This window comes from Diadema antillarum, unplaced genomic scaffold (assembly GCF_040938485.1).
Source record: "Diadema antillarum isolate AM-2024a unplaced genomic scaffold, OU_Dant_1.0 scf00000055, whole genome shotgun sequence".
Classification (NCBI taxonomy): domain Eukaryota; kingdom Metazoa; phylum Echinodermata; class Echinoidea; order Diadematoida; family Diadematidae; genus Diadema; species Diadema antillarum.
Window position 1 is genome coordinate 1,382,468 of NW_027270944.1, and position 18,821 is coordinate 1,401,288.

The window sequence follows — 18,821 nt, forward strand, 5'->3', positions numbered from 1 at the left end:
GCCATACTGTTATCATTCTCAGAGTATGAAGGGCCTTGTCCAACCCATCTGGTCGTCAGTAGCAATGGTCATCTCTTCAAGGTTGAGACATTTGACCGGATGGGCAAGCTCATCAGTGCACAAGAACTGGCAAGGTTTGTGTGTTTTTAGTGGTATGTGCTTTTGTACACACAAACTTGCATGGTATGAGTATTTGATTGCAAAGGTGTCCTACTGTGTGAAATATTTCTGTGCACAATAACATTTCCGGTATCAGTCTTGTGCTGCATAACTGCTAGAGTATTATGCCTCTCAATACTCACAAGAACTAGTTAGAAAGGTGTGGTGTTTTATTGCACAGATGTCTCAGTGTAATCTGAGTATGAAAGAGCTTCATAACTTGCAAGATGTCACTGTTATAATGCACATATATGAATCAGTGTATAGTGGTGTGTTGTGTCTCTGTCCACAAGAATTAGCAAGGTGTGAGTCTCTTGTTGTATCAGTGTTTCACTGTTGGCCATAGTGCTCAACCAAGCCAGGTATGAGTCTTGGCAGAGAGAAAAGTATCCCATTAATGCATTGTATTGTTTTGGACCCACTTTGCTGTGTCTTGTTTCACTTGTCAGGATTGAAACTATGATAGCACATCTGTTGAACATGACTCAAAGCTGTTGTTGGTTCACTCATCCACCACAACATGACTCACATTATGTTTATGATCCTCCGTAGTGCACAGATGTGTACCTACCGGCTGTGTCAAAAATACTAGAAAATGCTCTTGCTGGGGTTTTCTCAAAGACTCTGAGAAACAATGTGGACAGCTTTTTGGAAGAAATCACATGGGACTACCCTGTAGTCAGACATGTGTAGCATTCAATTCCACGTAATATTCTCAATTGATTCCTTGAGGTTGAAAAAGACTTCCATATTTACTTTCCTCCTGTCACTGGTTTAAATGACAATATACTGTAAAATGAGGAACGTTTGCTTGCAATTTCAGGAGAGCCAAGATTCACGAAATTAAGATGCACGCCAAAGTTCTTGTCTGCGCTATTTACATGCATTGAAATGCCAGTGGCTCCGTGAGAAAATTCCATGCTGTGAATACATTGTGTTTTACAGTGGAGTGTGTCTTGACATTTGCATGGCAAAATTTAGGGAGGGGGGAGGAAGAAGTGAGAAGTGCAGGTTCAAATGTATGCAACACATACAGCCAGTTACATCAGGGGGGCATTTCATGAAGGAACTTGTCGGATAAAATGTCCGACAAGTCAATTATATCCGACAAGTTCAGAGGAATCAGCCAATCAGACTAAAGAATTTCTGAAAACTTGTCGGATAAAAGAGACTTGTCAGATATTTCATCTGACAAGTTCCTTCATGAAATGCCCCCCTAGACTGCAGTAAATATCTTATATCATGTATGGATGACCTCCAACAGATGGGAACTCTTAGAAATTTTCTGATTGCAATTTGTTGGCTGGTGAAATATCTCTGTTTAAACACAGAATATAAGAAACTGGGTAAGAGAGAAGGGGAATAAGAAAGGAAATACGTGTAATGGATTTGCCCTTTACAGTAGGTATGTGTAACTTATTAGTTGGTAAACTGTCAGTCAGCTGTGCAGGGTACCAGCTTATTTCTTCTTGATGTGATTGGGCCAACTGTTTAGGAACTGTCATGTATTCATTTGTTTGTTTGCTTGTTTGTTTGTTTTCAGTTTTAAGAAGTATATTACTGTAAATTTAAAAACATTTGTGGTATTAAAATATTGCAAATTGGAGCTGACTGCCTTTTTCGCAGCTTGAAGCTTTCACAAATTGGCGACTGGTTTGGTAAATGTGTTGCTAACCATCATGACAGGTTTAACAGGATTTTTTAAAACCCAATCTTGCAGGCATTTGCAGTATGTGAAAGACCATAGCAAGCAGCATGGCCAGGGCGTAGCAGCCTTGACAGGAGACACAAGGGATTCATACGCCAGGAACAGGGAATATCTATTGAGCCTTGATCCAGTGAATGCAGAGCATGTGAAGGCGATCGACGAGAGCATCGCAATGCTAGCCTTTGATGAAGACTCTCCAAGCACCTACAGTGAAGTAATGAAGCTCTGTCTTTTCTTTCTTCTGGCTTTGATATGTCCTGTTTCTTTTTCTCTTTCTGATTCCCCTTCCTTTTATTTCTCTTTCTTCTGTCTCATCTTTTCGCTCTTCTCATTCTTTAATCTAATGATGAATGACATTAAAGGGGAAATCCAGTCCAAATATAAGTTAGTCTGGTAAAAATAGAGTTCAACGGTGTAATTTCTATTGAAATCGGATGAAAAATAAGGAAGATATGACATTTTGAAGTTCGCTATTTTTTGGGGAAACAATTCTTGAATGGTCAGTATGAGTATGCAAATGGCAAAATGATCACATCATCCCCTTACAACTTACATGTACCATATAGTTTGTACATGAAATTGTGAAATTTCCAGTTTTTCATTCAAATGCAATTATCCCCGAGGCTCAAATCCTCGTATTATGTAACTGATCACTTTTCTGAGATTATTCAATCAGGAATAACATCATGTTTCAGACTTCAATGACAGAAACATTGGATTTTCGTCTTTTTTTTGTACACGATCAATGGAAAATTGTGAGGTTATGACATGGTTAGCTCACTCATTTGCATATTCATATGCACTGTACAAGAACTGTTTTGCAGAAATTAGCAAAACTGCAAAATGTCATAACTTTCTTCATATTTTTCATCCGATGTCAGTCAAATTTTTACCTTTGAACTCATAAGATTATACTCTTTTTTATCAGACTAACTTATATTTGGACTGGATTTCTCCTTTAACACTCACAATTTGTACACACACTTACAGTCACAGACAAGTTTTACCCAATCACAATGCACCAAGCACCAGGCTCCTGTACAGTATTGGTAACACTAGCGCGGCTGTGACTGGACTGCAGTCCGTCACATTGCGCAATTTGTCAGTGCGTCGACTTCTCCTAGCCATGATGATTGAATTTTAACAATTTTGTTGACTCATTCTGTTTCTTTCCAAGACATGCTTGATATATTCCTCAATATTTAGGCAGGTAAATCATCCCAAGAGTTTGACAACAAACTGATTTCAATTTGGTAAAAACAAAACAAAAACAAAAAAAAAACCAAAAAACCTGCCTTTAATTTTGCACTTGATAGCAAAGAGTTTAAAAATTAATTTCAGTGTATGCTACCTGCAAAAGGCTACATGTAGCTGCCATTGGGTAGGCAGGTGTGTGTATTGAATATTGAGTCTCCCATATCTGGCCAAATCCCTTATCCTGATGAGCACCGGTCACGACATGTCCAGATATTAAGAGAGGTCGGACTGTACTCGCAAATTGTGATGTGCAGGCGAGACATCACTTGGGGTTTGCCTTGTTCTTTTTTGTGTCTTCTGTTCCTTCTGTCTCTCTTTCCTTTTATTTCTCTTGTAGTCTCTTCTCGACATACACATGCACAAGACACCCAATGATTCCTACATGCACACCAATGCTGTAGTTAGTTGTTCTGTTGGAGTGTGTAATCAATCTTATTGTGTGTGTCTGTGTCTGTGTGTGTCTGTGTCTGTGTTTGTGTCTGTGTGTGTCTGTGTTTGTGTGTGTGTGTGTGTGTGTGTGTGTGCATGCAATAACTTTGATCGGGCCATCTACCAAGTGTGAGAGACCATTTCTTTCTCAATCGTCAAGTAGCTGTAGATGCACTGATTGTGAAACTATTTGATCCCTTGATAACCTGTGTTCAATGCCCAGTGACGCTCATTTTATTTGAAGCTATCAATAACTCACTTTTTTTTTGCCTTTCTTTTATGTTTTGAGTTGGAGATACGTCAACAAGGGCATGAAGTGAGCAGTGACAGTGCCAAAAGTCTGATGCTCTCATTTGTGAAGTGTTATCATAACATCTACATGGAAAAGTAAAGAGTGGTGTAAACACCTTCACAGTATGTCACTACTACTAAACATTATCTTGTTCACTGGTTGGCTAGGGGAAAGATCAGATTAGCAGAGATAGAGCTGTGAAGTAAACTATGTCTTTCGGTAGTATTGGTGCTTGAATGATGAATGAGAGGATGAGCTATGCGATTCAAAAAGTCACAGTAATAAAGAGATTGTTACATCCTGTGCCACAGATATGAGAAGAAAACTATTCAAATCGATTAAATCCTTGCGTCGAGTGTTTTTATTGCAACTGATTGACAAAGTGCCCTACATCGAAATAACTAAACACTGGATAAATCAGTGTTTAGTAGTAGCTACGATAAAATCATGGGCATATAATATGCTTGATTAGGATCGAGTATGTATGCCCATGATATTTACTGTGGCTACTACTGAACACTGATTACTTTGGTGCTTATTTACAATCCATGCTGGGCAATTTGTCAGTCAGTTACAATGGAAACTATATGAGCACACTGTATTGGAAGTGTTAGAATGAATAAAATTTTTGAACAAGGGAATTTTAGCAGCCTTATTACTCTGGCTTAGTGCTAAATGCAGGAAATTCCGCTTGAGAAATGCCTGACCCATTTTCATTTTACTCTCGTCTGTGTTTCCCCAGTTATTCCAAACTGCTATGAGTGGCCACAATGCACACAATCACTGGCTGGACAAGAGTTACCTCATGATCGTCAACAAGAATGGAACACTGTCATGCATATGCGATGTAAGGAATGATGATAACCAGAAAATAACTTTGTTTGTTAATCATTACTGTATACTTGAACTGAATTAAAGAATGTGTGATTTATAAGTACCCAGTGCACCTTGGCATTATAACATCAGAAATCATACAGAAATAAGGAGGCAAGTCATGGAAATCATAAGAGAGCTTCATATAACTCAACTAGCTCCTCTCGTGCTTGTTACGAAACAAATCAACACAAAATAAGATTTTTTTTTTTAAAAAAGAGGGTATTTAGAATGAGGATTGATTCAACTTTTCGAAGCATTCTTATGATGCAATTTAATGCAGTTAATGCAAGTTCCGTGTACAGATGACAGTGATTTTCAACATTTTTGATACTATGGGGTTTTAAAAAACGTGAATTTATGTACAATTTCAATGCAAACTGTGCTTACAGGCAAATTTCATAGAAGCATGATTATTTGGGGGTTTTATTGATTAAAATCAATTAACATACTTTCTTGTTCGGAACAATGTTGCAGACAAATATCCTCGAAAAAAACAATGAAAAACATAAAGTTGAAAAAACAAAGAAATACATAAGAAATTGAAAGAACTATTAAATACTAGATTACGTCATAGGCAATATGTTTGCCAATTTTCATCCCGGTCGACGGCCGAGATCTGGAGGGGGGCCTGGGAGGCCCCCCCGGCTCTATCATCTACCTAATTCATGCGAGCTTTCGCAACGCTGATTCTGGCTCTGCTCATCCTTTGCCATTGCGCAGCGCACTGCGCAGTTTGACCTTGTCTCTGCAACTCGAGCCAGACCTCCTTATGCCAACTGATCAGTCAGTTTATTATAGGCCTTTTCGTTTTTATTTCGGTGAATACTTTCCAATAAGCTGTGGCATTCAGGCTCTGCCCACAGATCGAGGAATAATCTGAATTCTTCGTCTCTCCAATTGTTTCCCTTGGTAGACACAGCGCTGCAGCCATTACTATCAACTCAATCGGAGAGTAATTACATGTATTATTATATTAAACAGCTAGATACTAGCATAGAATCGGTGTATGGCGTTGATGCAAATAAACAAGTGCAAATGTGGTACCGAACCACACGATTCAGAAGACGTACACAAACGCGCGAACAGAACAACAAGCTGTGGGATACCCTATAAGAAACACGCATGCGCACAGCGCACAATGACGTCATAGAATCATGATTGAAATCACGGTTGCGTTCATGCGGTTTCGGCGATCGTGATTCTGGCAGAATCATGATTCAAAACGCCCTTTTTTCCGCGTTTCAGATCGACGTTTTGAAACGCGTTTAAATGGAAAAATTGCATGAACGCAACGCAACTAAACACGTTTAGCGACTAAACGTGTTTAGAAACGCAATTCTAGTTTCGCATGAACGCAGCCTTAATAGCCCGGCCTAGTTAGGGTTAAAAATTGAAAATAGTAAACTTCATTTACTGTAAGTACAAGACCTTCATAGTACTTGTATCGTTTTACCTTTTAAATGTGTCTATGGTATAGTACTTTGTCTCATAAATCATGTTTAAATGCATTGATATGCATAAACTTGTGTAGTGCTTTTAATGTCGGTGTGCTAAGATTATGTAGCCAGATATTGTACATTTTAAAGCTGAAAAACTTTACATTTTACAGGCTAACATAAGTTGAGAAATCTTATATGGTTTTCTAATGCAAGGTTGTATGAGATATGTGTATGTGAGTGAGTGTGTGTGTGTATGCATGTGTGCTTAGAAAAAACTGCAAAATTCACAATATCCCAGTCAATTTATGATCCCAAACTTTCCAATGAAGTAGAAGAAGAATTGCTCTTTCAGAAAATATTAAAGACTAATGATTGACCATGTTGACCCATTTCACTTATTTTGAATCCTCACGTAAAATTGGGGCATGCGACTTTATGTTGGTTTTGTGATGCAATGTCACATAATGTGACAACATATGTGACCCTGCACCTCAAAACAAACAAAAAGTCGCCAGACATAAATTTTTAGTTAAGACCATATTCTGAAAGAACAGACTTTAAGCTTTAAAATGATGTATAACTCAAATCAAATGGACTCTCCTAACCTATCTAAATTTTGGAAAGAAAGCACAAACTCAGGAAAAGTATGAACTGAGAAAAGAGGCTCTGAAGTACAGTATCTATTCAAGCGCTTAATCTTTACCAAACCGTGCTGGCTGTGCGATGAATGGGACAAAAAACAGGAAGTAAACCACCAGAGTAACAACAATGAAGGGATTATCAGATTAAACTGAAATTAAGCATGCCTAATTAACACATTCTGTCCATAATTAATGCCAACTTTCAAAGCAGTAGCACTATCCTTTCAAAAGTTATTAGAGTTGAAAGTGAAGAGTGTGGACAAGGTTTTTCAGAAATGAAAAAGGGATTCTAAAGACACACCTAATCACACTATTCTACCAAAAATGTTCGAGATAAACTGCTAAAAAAAAACACACTTTCCTGCCCGTTTTATGATATCAAATTTTAGCATAATGTAAAAGAAGACCCGCTCTTTCAGAAAATATGAAAAAGTCAAGTTCGGCTAGGTTGACCCACTTCACTTATTTTCAGTCCTCACGCAAAATCAGTGTGTGCGACTTTATGTTCGTTTTGAGGTGCACGGTCACATATGAACAACCACTTTCCCATAGATTACATACATATTATGTATATATGCATCATTTGTGGATACAAGTATAATTATGTAAATTTACGTGGGAAAGTGGTTGTTACTTGTAATCACGAACAGTCAGACCTCTTTACGAGCCTCATGTTATATGTTTTACAGCATGCTCCTTTTGATGCAATGGTCTGCGTAGAAATGTCTCACTGGGGTTATCGGAGGATGGTGAAAGATGGAGGAACGTGGCCGGTAAGTCAGGAGTGCTGCTAAATTCATGAGAGAGACTGTTTTCACTCTCTCTCTCTCTCTCTCGCTCTCATGTTATCTCTTTACTTGTATCTTGTTATCCCAATGTTAGACCACCATTGTATAACTAGAAAAGCACTCTGAGAGCGCAGACCTCCGCCAAGCAGCTCATTTACAATTTCCATCCATGCGCACATGCTGAATATCGCCCAATTTCCCAATATAAAAGCCTTTTGTTTACGTCACCAGCTTCAAGCTACGTGCCGCAAGTTTCATTCAAATCCATTCTCAACTTTTTGAGTTATTTTGCAAACAGACAAACCAACACTGATGATCACTTAACCTCTTCCTTCCTTGGCGGAGGTAACAACTACTTTTCAACCTTGATATAATGTCATCCCAGTGTTAGACCAACATTATAACAACAATTTTTCCACCTTGTTATGATGTTATCCAAACATTAGACCAACATCATAACAACTACCTTTCCACCTTGTTATAATGTTATCCAAACATTAGACCAACATCATAACAACCTTTCCACCTTGTTATAATGTTATCCAAACATTAGACCAACATTATAACAACAAATTTTGCACCTTGTTATAATGTTATCCAAACATTAGACCAACATTATAGCAACCTTTCCACCTTGTCATGATGTGATCCAAACATTAGACCAACATACTACAACCACCTATGCACCTTTGCTGTCACGGTGGAAAAGTGGTTGATATAACATTGCTTTAATGTGGGAACGATGTCAACACGAATAAGAAATGGGTAGTTGGCTAAACATCGTACCAAAGTTGGTCCAACATATCCATCTTTCACTGTTGAGTCAATGTTGGCGTGATGGCCAAACATGGCATTGGGGCAGTGTCATATTTTTGACGTTGCGTCAACGTAGTATTCATATTTAGATTTGCCTCAATTCCTCGCAACTATCTGAGATATTGGAAATGGCAAGCGAGATATATGAGTAGTGGAAACAGCACGGAAAATACTGTCCTTCTTACATTTGATGTTTGCAAACAGATGCCGAATTGATCACCCAAACAGCTGCCCCAAGTCTACAAAGTTACTTTGGGACATGTTTCTTCTTGTTATTATTCCTGTCATATTGCTCTCTCACTTTTCCATGTACAGTGTACTATGACATCATGAATTCTTATAGTTGTGCTTGTGTTTAATGGTAGTGAAATGGTGAAATTGTAACTGGAATTTTTGCCAGGATCCCAGTTCTGAGATGAGGGATGACCTACCAGATCCAGAGGAGCTGATATTCACCACAGATGCAGTGGTGAATGAAGCCATAGACACGGCTCAAAAGATTCACCACAAACTTGTAAGTTGTATCTGTGTCTGCCACATCGTGTCTGCCACACTGGGCTAACAAGTTCAGAAACATAAAGAGATTTAAGACACTGTAGTCACATTATGTTCTACTGTATATCCCCCTCCAAAAAACCAAAAAAAAAAAGCAAATGCTATTTCAGCGGCTAAGAATATAACATCTTACCTATATTTTGCAGAAAACCCCATTCAGTTTTGTTAAGTGGTCGCAGAGAAACGTGGATTGTTGTAAAGCATGTCATGGGTCTGATTCTTCCAAGTTTAGCACTGGGATGCTCTTGGAACTGCATATTAATGTGTGAACGCAATGGACAGAACTTGGAGGGAAGGAATTCCTGACATGCTCTACTAAAATTCTCATTTCTCTTTGTCCACCGAAGGAAATCGGATGGGGTTTTCTTTAAGATTTGGGTAATAAGTCATAGTTTCATACCCTGAAATTGTATTTGGATTCATGATTTTTAAAGTGATCATTGCAGAGGGTCCTGTTGTACTTTTTTTTTTGGGGGGGGGGGGAATGTACGGTATAGTAACAACTGGAGAGAGGGTTAAGGAAGGAACTACATGTATAGAGTGAATAGTTTTAGGTGGCATTAAAAAAATTTTATGATATGGAGCTGAATATTTAGATGGTCTAGCTTTTGTGTCGTACAGTAGGAGAGTGTGTTAAACATTTCCTCTGTCATATCCTTATACAAAGTTGTATATATGCTTCCTAAACAGGGTTACACACTTTCCAATTTTTCCACTGGTCTGACAGACAGGTCAGACCAATAGGTTACCAGTTTTTCCATGTTTTAGTGGTCCATTCCTGAAAATGTTACTGGTCCAACAGTGATTTTTACTGGTCAGAGACCATTGGACCAGTGCCAGTGTGCAGCGTTGTTCTAAAAATCAAATGTTATGTGAAGTTTGAGGGGAGGAGAGAAAACAGTAATAGTCTTGATGCATTCAGTCACTTTTCTGTGACTTAATCAAGAAAAGCAATAAAATGAAATTGCACTGCAGTAACCTGTAAATGGTTGTAATTTAGTGATAGAGTGATAGTGTTTATGTCATCTGACCCATGATTGTTGAGCAGATTCTCTTCCAATGTCTTTACAGCTTTGGCAATATGATGTGTGTCTGACTAATTCTACTATCTTATGACAGCAATTTCCATTTCTTATGTAGCTGATATCCCAGCCTGCTACCAACCTGTCACTGCGCAAGGTTCAATTTCTTGCTGACACTTGTTTGCTATGTATAATCAGGGAGGTGTTAGAAAAGGAGAGACAACTCTTCGTAAGTCATGCAAACACATGTTTGGGTTCAAAGCGTTACAATGAGATGTCTAGCATTCCACTATACGCTTTGAAGTCGTGCTCTGCACCGCTCTAGTTGCAAGGTGAAGTTCGGAGACGAAGAACGCATTTCACCTTTCGTTGAATTACAAGCTTTATTTCCCTGTAAAATTTTAAATGAAATACTCGAATTGACTAAGAGTAGTTTAGGAAAGAATTCAATATTATAAACATGTATTTCTAGTTTGTTTCTAATGTGCAAGTCGAAATGACATGAAAATTAGGCCCTCTTAAAAACCTAATATTTGTTTATAATGCGCACATTTCCGCATGTTAGTTTTCTATCCTTTAATCTGGGATATTTTGGTCTTTCAAATAAAGTACTCTGCTAAAGCGTGCTCCAGCGTGCTTTTAAACTATTTGCTGTTAAAATTGTCAGTTTTACACTGCATTTTGATTCGCTGCTCCAACTTAAGGTACACAAATTCATTGTTGCCATCACATTGAAAGAGAGAGAGCGAAATGCAGTAGGGGCAAGTATTTCTAGATGGAGAACGCTAGTCCCGATTATTGATGCTCTCTTTTGTCAAAGCACCTGATTTCCACCTGTAGTTAAGTGCATAACTTCTCGGCGGTGCCGCGCATGACTTCAAAGGAGAGCAGGAGTTGTCTCTCCTTTTCTAACTCCTCTGTTACAGGAGTGGAATCTCTATCAAATTTGTGCAGATTTATGTGTAGGTTCTATAGCATGACAATTGAATGCTTAGCATTCCACTGGCTTTGGTGTCTCATGCTCCAAGCCGCTCTTCCATAGAGGTTTAGTGTTCCTGACTGGTATTGAAAATAGATCTCCGTAATTTCTTCGATTTCACAATCGTGAAACTTGAGCGAGTATTATCAATTAAAAAACGAAGAGGGGCACCATTTTTAAGGTTGTGAATTTTCCTGTTGAAAACAAGGCAAATTATGTTTTCGTACTGGAAGTGGTGTAGTGAATGAACACGCGTGGAATGTGTTGTTGATACCCAGACAATGGTCGTGGGCAATGGCAAGGATTGAAATGTTTCATGAGGAATTCCACTATCGCAGCTAGTCTTTGTTCATTCTGAAATGTGGTGTGTGCAAGCACATGGAAACATGTGCTTACTTCTTTCATGTGCATGCATTTCACCCTGTGTCAAGAATTCAGACTAGCAGTGCTCGGGGCAATCCACATGAATAATTGATTAAGCATTCATGTGCCTTGCAGCAGAGCTCGGGACAGGTGGCAGCCAGGTTCATTGTTCAGGGTCATTGTAAGTGCACACTCACATACACATCATTGGTTCCTGTGTAAAGTTCAAGTTTTGTATAGAGAGTGAAAATTCGATCACAATCTGGAACCTAACATTTAAAACTCACAGCATTGAGTCAGCAGCCAATAGATACTACGCAATGCGACACGCCGCGTCTTGCAACAGATTTCGACCAATCACAGACCCGGAATTCCGGTGCGAATGCGAGGATAAACTTTTTAAACTCGACGCTAGACATGTCTCTGAATTTTGCTAGTTCCTGACCCGTATTGAAATGAAGATGGGAAAACGTGCCCTTATTGTGATACTATATACTTAAGCGGACATAGTCTTCACCATATTTTAGAGGGGCATGAAATATTTCTGGTTAGTTTTTTGGCGTCAAACGTGAAGAAATATTTCTGAATACAATACCGAACTTCGAGAGGGATTTGATATTCTATATTCTTCTTTTCCGTTTATTTTGATCATGAGCATATTTCCTTATGTTTTCTCTTTCAGTCGATACTAAAAGTGTCGAAAACTGACATGGAGACCACTTCAGTTGTTCCTGATTTTAACAATTTTAAGCTGTATGTCAGAGGAAATGTTGAAATCCTGTGTGGAACTCTTTGGTTATATGTTACCGAACAAATATTTTCAGTTTTTCTTCAAATCTTCTTGTTACCAATACCCCAGGACCGAAAAAAGGAATATTAGTGTCATATAAAAAGGTAGCATTTGACCATCTTGTGCAAATTTGTGCGTAATTTTCTTTGCCAGGTTTAGTACCTGTATGTGAAATCTTTTGATTAGATGATTGGCTATAGCCTGTTTTTGTGTGTTGAATGGCATTTCGTAGTTAAAGAAGTACAATTTTGTTGTGATTTTTGTTCATGTGTCCTGTTCTTTACATACTGAATAATTGCTGCCAAACATATTGAAAGGGACGGTGAACTGCAGCTCGCTTAGTTTTCGTGAATGAGGAATGATGCATGCTTAAAAAGTGTTGAAGCAATTTATTGACACCTGTGATAGAGCACATAACTTCTTTGCAGTATGGAGCGAGGATATGAAGGAGAGATTCTTGTTTCTTCTCCTTCTCTAACACCTCCCTTGTATCATGAAAAGATCATTAATGTGACATCAAGTCACTCACCACATGTTTTTTCAAACGCACTGGACATGCAGGTAGACGACGTTGAAATTTTGACAAGCTTCTATGCGAGCTTTGGCAAGAAGTGGTGCAAGCAGTTTCGCCTCCACCCAGACATTGTATGTCAGCTGGCGATCCAGCTTGCCTACTACAGGATGTATGGAAGGTAAGCGCAAACTTGTCTCTGTTCAGGCTGTTTTGCATTGTAATTTACTTGTATGACCTCTTTTGTACTGAATCAGAGTTGTAACTTAACAATGAATGCAGGTTTCCAATATAGAAAGGTCTTTTTAAGAATGAGATGAAGTAGATAGAGCCTTGTTAGTAAGTTTGCAGGGAAAAGTCAGGCATTATTGTCCATGCATGGATAATGTAAAGATTGAATGAAAACTTACTGTTCAAAGTTTGATCTTTGTTTCCTGTAGAGGTATGTAGAAGAGACTATTGAAGAGCATGCTCTTGTGCATGTGCTTAATTTTAGATGGCAAATGTGAAGTAGAGAGCCACTAGCCTTTGGATGAGGCCTCCACTGCTTTGAATGTAGACTAAGCGTGCCCACTTTAGATCGCGTTTGCAACAGTCTGGGCCTCCGGATGTGATGATGATGATTGTTGTTGTTGTTGTTGTTGTTGTTGTTGTTGTAGTTGTTGTTGTGTTGTTGTTGTTGAGATTGTTTTTGTATCACAATTAGTCTCAATTCAAACACAAAAGGATAGAAGTCAAGACTTTGTTGGTTAAAGACTAGAGAGCCACAGAAAACAGAAAGATTTTGATTATTCAAATCATGCGTAGATATGTAACTATACCATTGCAGAGGGAGTGGAGGGCACATAGTCTCTTTAAAAAAAAAAAATCACATTGTGTCCTTTCAAGTCAAACTTTCACTAGTGAAAGTTTGACCTCTGGTTTAAATTGGCTTGTTGTAAAACTTTTGCAAAGTTGTCTCTCTCGCCCATCCTGCTTGGGCAAGTATTATGCATTTTGTATGCAGTCAATGTTGCCACCCCGCGGTTCAAGCCGAACGCGAAATATATCGGCCAGTGTCAATTCCAGCTACCTGTAGGGTTTCTCTCAATGTCCTTATATCATTTGCGTTGAGGCCTGTTTATGTGGCTTCTGACATCAAATGGGCAGTGCTATTACCCTTCTTCTGAGAGGCTTCATGCAACGGAGGTATTCCCTGAAATATTTAACAACACATATGGTGTGTTTATCTTAAAAAGTTTCTCAGGCATTTTCGGACAATAGATTTATACATCTGCCGTGTTTTTAAACACTTTTAGAAAAGGTGATTTGAAATGCCATTCAAAGGATGATTTTAAATGCGTTTGAGACCACAATCGCCTGTCTGCGAGTAGATAAAGGCAATGCCATTTTGAAACGCATTTATATATCCGAGCTGTCGCGGTCGACTTCAAGTATACGCGCCGGTGGTTACAAAAAAGGTTGCACCTCAGATGACCTCTACCGATATGGGTTGCAAAGCGTAAAGCAGCTTAGCAGTGGCAACACTCTAATCACGATTATATGATGTTTAGATAAACGCAGCACCCCGCGAGAATCAGGTTTCAAACCGTGGGTGTGAGCACCATTCGAAAGGCATTTTGACCCCACGATACCGCGGCCCATTTGTACATGAAAACCTAACCCGTCTTCTCCCCCGTGTTGGTGGGAAAACCATACTGTATTCAGGTCAATGCAATGAGCAGGATCTCTTACACAAAAATAATGTGCATTTGATGTATCATTTAGCAAATCACAAGCGTGATTTAGTTCTTTTGATATTTCATTAGGGAAATAGCAGGGCTCTGATGGGACAAGGATTTTCATGGTAGAAAAAAAAAAAGGTTTTGTTGCTTCCAATGCTCTCAACCAATCAGAGCACAAGAAATAATTTGTGAGGGATAAAACACGGTCTATTCACCATTGCCAGATGTCTATAAACACCACCTGATTGCAGGTTTCTGATTTCAGCCTACCCATGTTATTAAGATAAGCTACACAGCTGCAGTGTTCTCTATCCTCAGTAAAGACATGCCAATTCCTCTTATCTGCACAGAAAGATTTCAGAGCTAACCCAGTTGTCTGTGTTTAAAGGTAATTTATGCCTGAAGCTTGAGCTGAATGAACTTCTTCTCAAGTCCACCTACCACCTGTGTGGGAGGTGAAGTCCGTGGCACCCCAGCCCTCTGAACTAACATTTGAGCGTAATTGGTAATGAACGTTCTGTCTCGCTCCATGGTTAAATGGCCCATGGACTTGTTCTGTCTACCATTTCAATTCATTACGTGTATTACGGAAGGGAGGGAAATACCGGTGGCCCAACGACATGTCACACATCATGACAACAAAACAAACCACCACCACCAATGATATCAAACTTAAAGTAACAAAAACTTTATGCTTCCCTCACCTCCAGCGGCATCGTCCCAGTCTCGATCCATCTTTTTTCCAACATGGTTCAAACAGGCCACACCCACTTTGGACAAAATGCATATTCATGATATAGTGCCTCAATGGAAAGAGTCATGAGTCTGTCAAAATAACCATGTGCTGTCTTTAAGAGCCTGTATCTTGTCTCTCTCTAGATATCTATAATGGAATGGACCACACTCCACTGCAGGAAAAGTTGCAACTACTTTCCCTGTAACCTTAGCAACCTTTGGAATGGGAAGATTGGTGTCAGACAAGAGGGAGGTGCAAACTCCTGAATGTCATCTTGCTTTTCTATTGGCAGTGTAATATGCATCAATCTAGTATTCAAATGATACCTGTGAACCTTTAGGTCTTGTCTTGGGCATAGGACCGAATTCTCTGGGTGAACTGAGAATCCCAACTCTATTTAATGATAGATTGGTGGTGGCTGAAACCGCCCTTTGGGTAGCTTCCTGTGATCTCACAATTAAATTGTCATTACGTTATCCCAAAATTTGCTCTTCTTTCCGAAGCTGGGCAAATACTGGCTTCAGTATTTTTGTAAACAGTCTAGGAGCAGGGCTAAGACCATTAGGAAGGGCCTTGTATTGGTACAATTTTCCTTGCCAATAGAAATGCAAATACTTTCTCGATGATGGGTACCAAGGTATATGGAAACTGAATAGTATGCATCTTGCAAATCAATCGATGCAGTGTAGCAACTTGGAGTTAGCAGTGACAAATGCTGTATGCATATTGTCCATTTTGAAATGCTGGAAAAGGATGCCTGTATTAAGTTCAGAAAGAGCAAGGATAACTTTCTTTTTGGGTCTTGTAAAGATATTGGAGATGAATTCTCTATTCTCTTGACTTTCAACTCTAATAACGTTTGAAAGGATAACGCTACTACTTTGAAAGATGGTACTAGTCATTGATAGAATGTTTTAATCAAGCATGCTTAATTTCAGCTTAATCTGATAATCTCTTCATTGTTGTTGCTATGGAGTTTTACAGTCCATTTTTGTCCCATTCATTGCACAGAGCACAGCTTGGTAAGATATAAAAGCACTTGAATCGACCCTATACCTTAGAGCCTCTTTTCTCAGTGCGCACTTTCCCAGAGTGTGTGCTTTATTTCCAATTTGTAAATAGGTCAGAGAATCCATTTGAATTGACTTATACATAATTTTTAAAGTTTAAAGTCTGCTCTTTTAGAATCTGTGATCAATGTCTGGCAACTTTTTGTTGGTTTTGTGGTGCACGGTCACATACGTCTGGTTTATTGGGGCTAAAGGGTTTAGGATTGCCAAACTGGCAGCAGTGTTTGGTAGATAAGTAATCTTATTGTTGTCTGCCCACAGCCAAGTCTAGTCTAGGTCATTCTAAGTCCCACCTGTTGCTTCTCATCCTTGCCCTCCAGCATCTGACCTAACTCATGTCTGGGTTCTTACCACTTGTTGGCTTAAAGTTAGAGTCTGTGTGTGACAGCCAACATTAGAATTCCTCTCTGGACTTGATTAAGAGGCACATCACCTTTATCAAAGTGATACTTGTATTCTTGATTGTTCTAGTTCCCAGTTAAAGAGGGGCGACTCTGAGCTATTTTGGAAAGATGCCACACTCTTCCCAATGGCCTTAGCCACTGGCCTGATTAAAGGTTTTTATTTAGCTCACCTGAGGCAAAGGCTCAAGTCAGCTTTTTGGGTTTAAACAGAGGGCAGATGACACAAAACTATGGAACAAACATATTTTTTTGTATTATTTTTCAGTACAGCCAATAAAACAAATAGTCATGTCTAATTCAGTGCTGTTATACTTTTGTCTCAATGTCTGAAAATGCTATTGTGGGGAAATTACAAGACAAATACGGGCACTAGCATTTCAAGCCTTCTAGATGGACCATTGTATACGTGCCCTCCCACAACGGTTATCAGCATCTAGATTAAGAGTTCCTATTGATCAGATTTATTGCCATCCAAAAACACACAGACGGGTGAAAAGTCCGAAGACTTATATTTCCCGTTTACAAAACAAATCATACATAAATACATGAAGATACCTGATACAATGTACAATGCAAAGAATATCATTATCAATAAAGAAAGATAAAAATAGTGAAGAATTGTTATCCAAACCTACGAACAAACAAAACAGTTCCCTGTTCTTTTTTTCAACGCCTTTTGTGATTCATACCAGAATTTTATCTTCCTTGCTGCGTTCTCCCTTCCCAGTCCCAACCACTCTCCTCTGTTCTCTCTTTTGAACCACACACAGATCAGTGGCCACCTACGAGACAGCAACCACCCGCCAGTTCTACCACGGGCGCACAGAGACTTGCCGGTCGTGCACCCCAGAGTCCCTCGCCTGGTGCAAGTCAATGGTGGACCCTGCTGCCACTGTAAGTTTTCCTACCATTTCAGTGAACCTGTACTGCACTTCGGTGTGCCCGACAAGATTACACAGATATAACTATCAAGCTTATTTCTTTTTCTTATATAAACATGAAGTAGGGTTCAAGACTTTCGACACATTTTGCATAATATAGTAAAAGAAGAATGTTACTAACACACACGATTGAAGCTTTCAAATTGAAGTAATACTAAATTAAAACAATTGTAGTATATAAGCTATGTGGCTCCATCAAGTGTAGTCTTAATCAAAACATAAAATTCATTTACTGAAGTTCTCTGTTAAGGAAAAGTTCTTGGAAATGTCATAATGAGATACATAATGTTCTAAACGCCTTGAAATTGATAATGATATAGGATTTTTTAGTCATCCTACATAGAGCAATCATGTTAGTCTAAATGATTTTAATTACATGTACATGAAATAGAGTTTCAACTTTCAATCGACACATTAATCTTTATGACATAGTACAAGAAAACTGACTTCTACGCATGGCTGAAGCTTACAAAATATAATGATATGAAATAAAAATATTTCTAGCATATACACTTTGTAGTCTTCATCAAGTGTAGTCTTCATCAATACATGAAATTCATTGTCTGAAAATCTGTTATGGTCAAAAACCTTCAAAATGTCACTGATAAACTTCTGGAAAAAGTTGTCTTGCTTGTTTTGGTACCAATAAATGAACTCTACGAAATATGACACATAGTGTTTCTTTGTTCTGCTGTACAATGGCAGAGAAGTCGTCAGGTATCTCCCAAGGGATTCAATTGTATTAGTGTGAAATCCTGATGATATCAAATCAAATATGCTATGAAGTGTTCATCAAGTGTAGTCTACATCAAAACATAAAATTAATCGTCTGAAGATCTACAAAGATCAAAAATCTTCAACATATATATCATGGATGAACTTCATGAAAAAGTCATCTTGCTTGTGTTGGTAGCGATAAATGAACTCTGCAAAATATGACGCGTAGTGTTTCTTCGTTCTGCTATACGATGGCAGAGAAGTCTTCAGGTGTAGCCAGTGGGATTCCATGGTATTGGTGTGAAATCCTTCATCATTTTTGAACTCCATGGAATGGTTAACTCGCTGATGAGTGTATCCATGTTTTGCCAAATTTGAATATGCCTTCCAACAGTCTGTCACAATTAGTGTTCCTTCCTGGATGTGTTCCTTGATCAGAGGAAACAGCTTCAGATCGGTCTTTTACGGTGCAGACAAAACTCTTTTTGGAATCTCGCTCAATTCCTCCAAAACCCATTGTCCTTCGACAACGAGACTGATGTTATATTTCTGCTTGCCAACTTTGGTCTCGTCAATTTCAACGACCTTTCCGCATCCACTAGTC

The 18,821-nt window shown here is 38.8% G+C and overlaps 1 protein-coding gene across 2 annotated transcripts in view; it reads left to right on the forward strand.

Annotated features, from left to right (window-relative positions):
* The window catches only part of LOC139715779 (peroxisomal carnitine O-octanoyltransferase-like), a 40,046-nt gene that overhangs the window by 14,260 nt on the left and 6,965 nt on the right, over window positions 1–18,821 (forward strand). For both annotated transcript variants that reach the window (XM_071627318.1, XM_071627319.1), the window contains exons 6-12: window positions 23–134; window positions 1,880–2,081; window positions 4,588–4,692; window positions 7,491–7,574; window positions 8,806–8,919; window positions 12,676–12,806; window positions 17,330–17,453. In XM_071627318.1, the coding sequence (XP_071483419.1) occupies window positions 23–134; window positions 1,880–2,081; window positions 4,588–4,692; window positions 7,491–7,574; window positions 8,806–8,919; window positions 12,676–12,806; window positions 17,330–17,453 (872 nt within the window). The remainder of the gene's footprint in view (window positions 1–22; window positions 135–1,879; window positions 2,082–4,587; window positions 4,693–7,490; window positions 7,575–8,805; window positions 8,920–12,675; window positions 12,807–17,329; window positions 17,454–18,821) is intronic.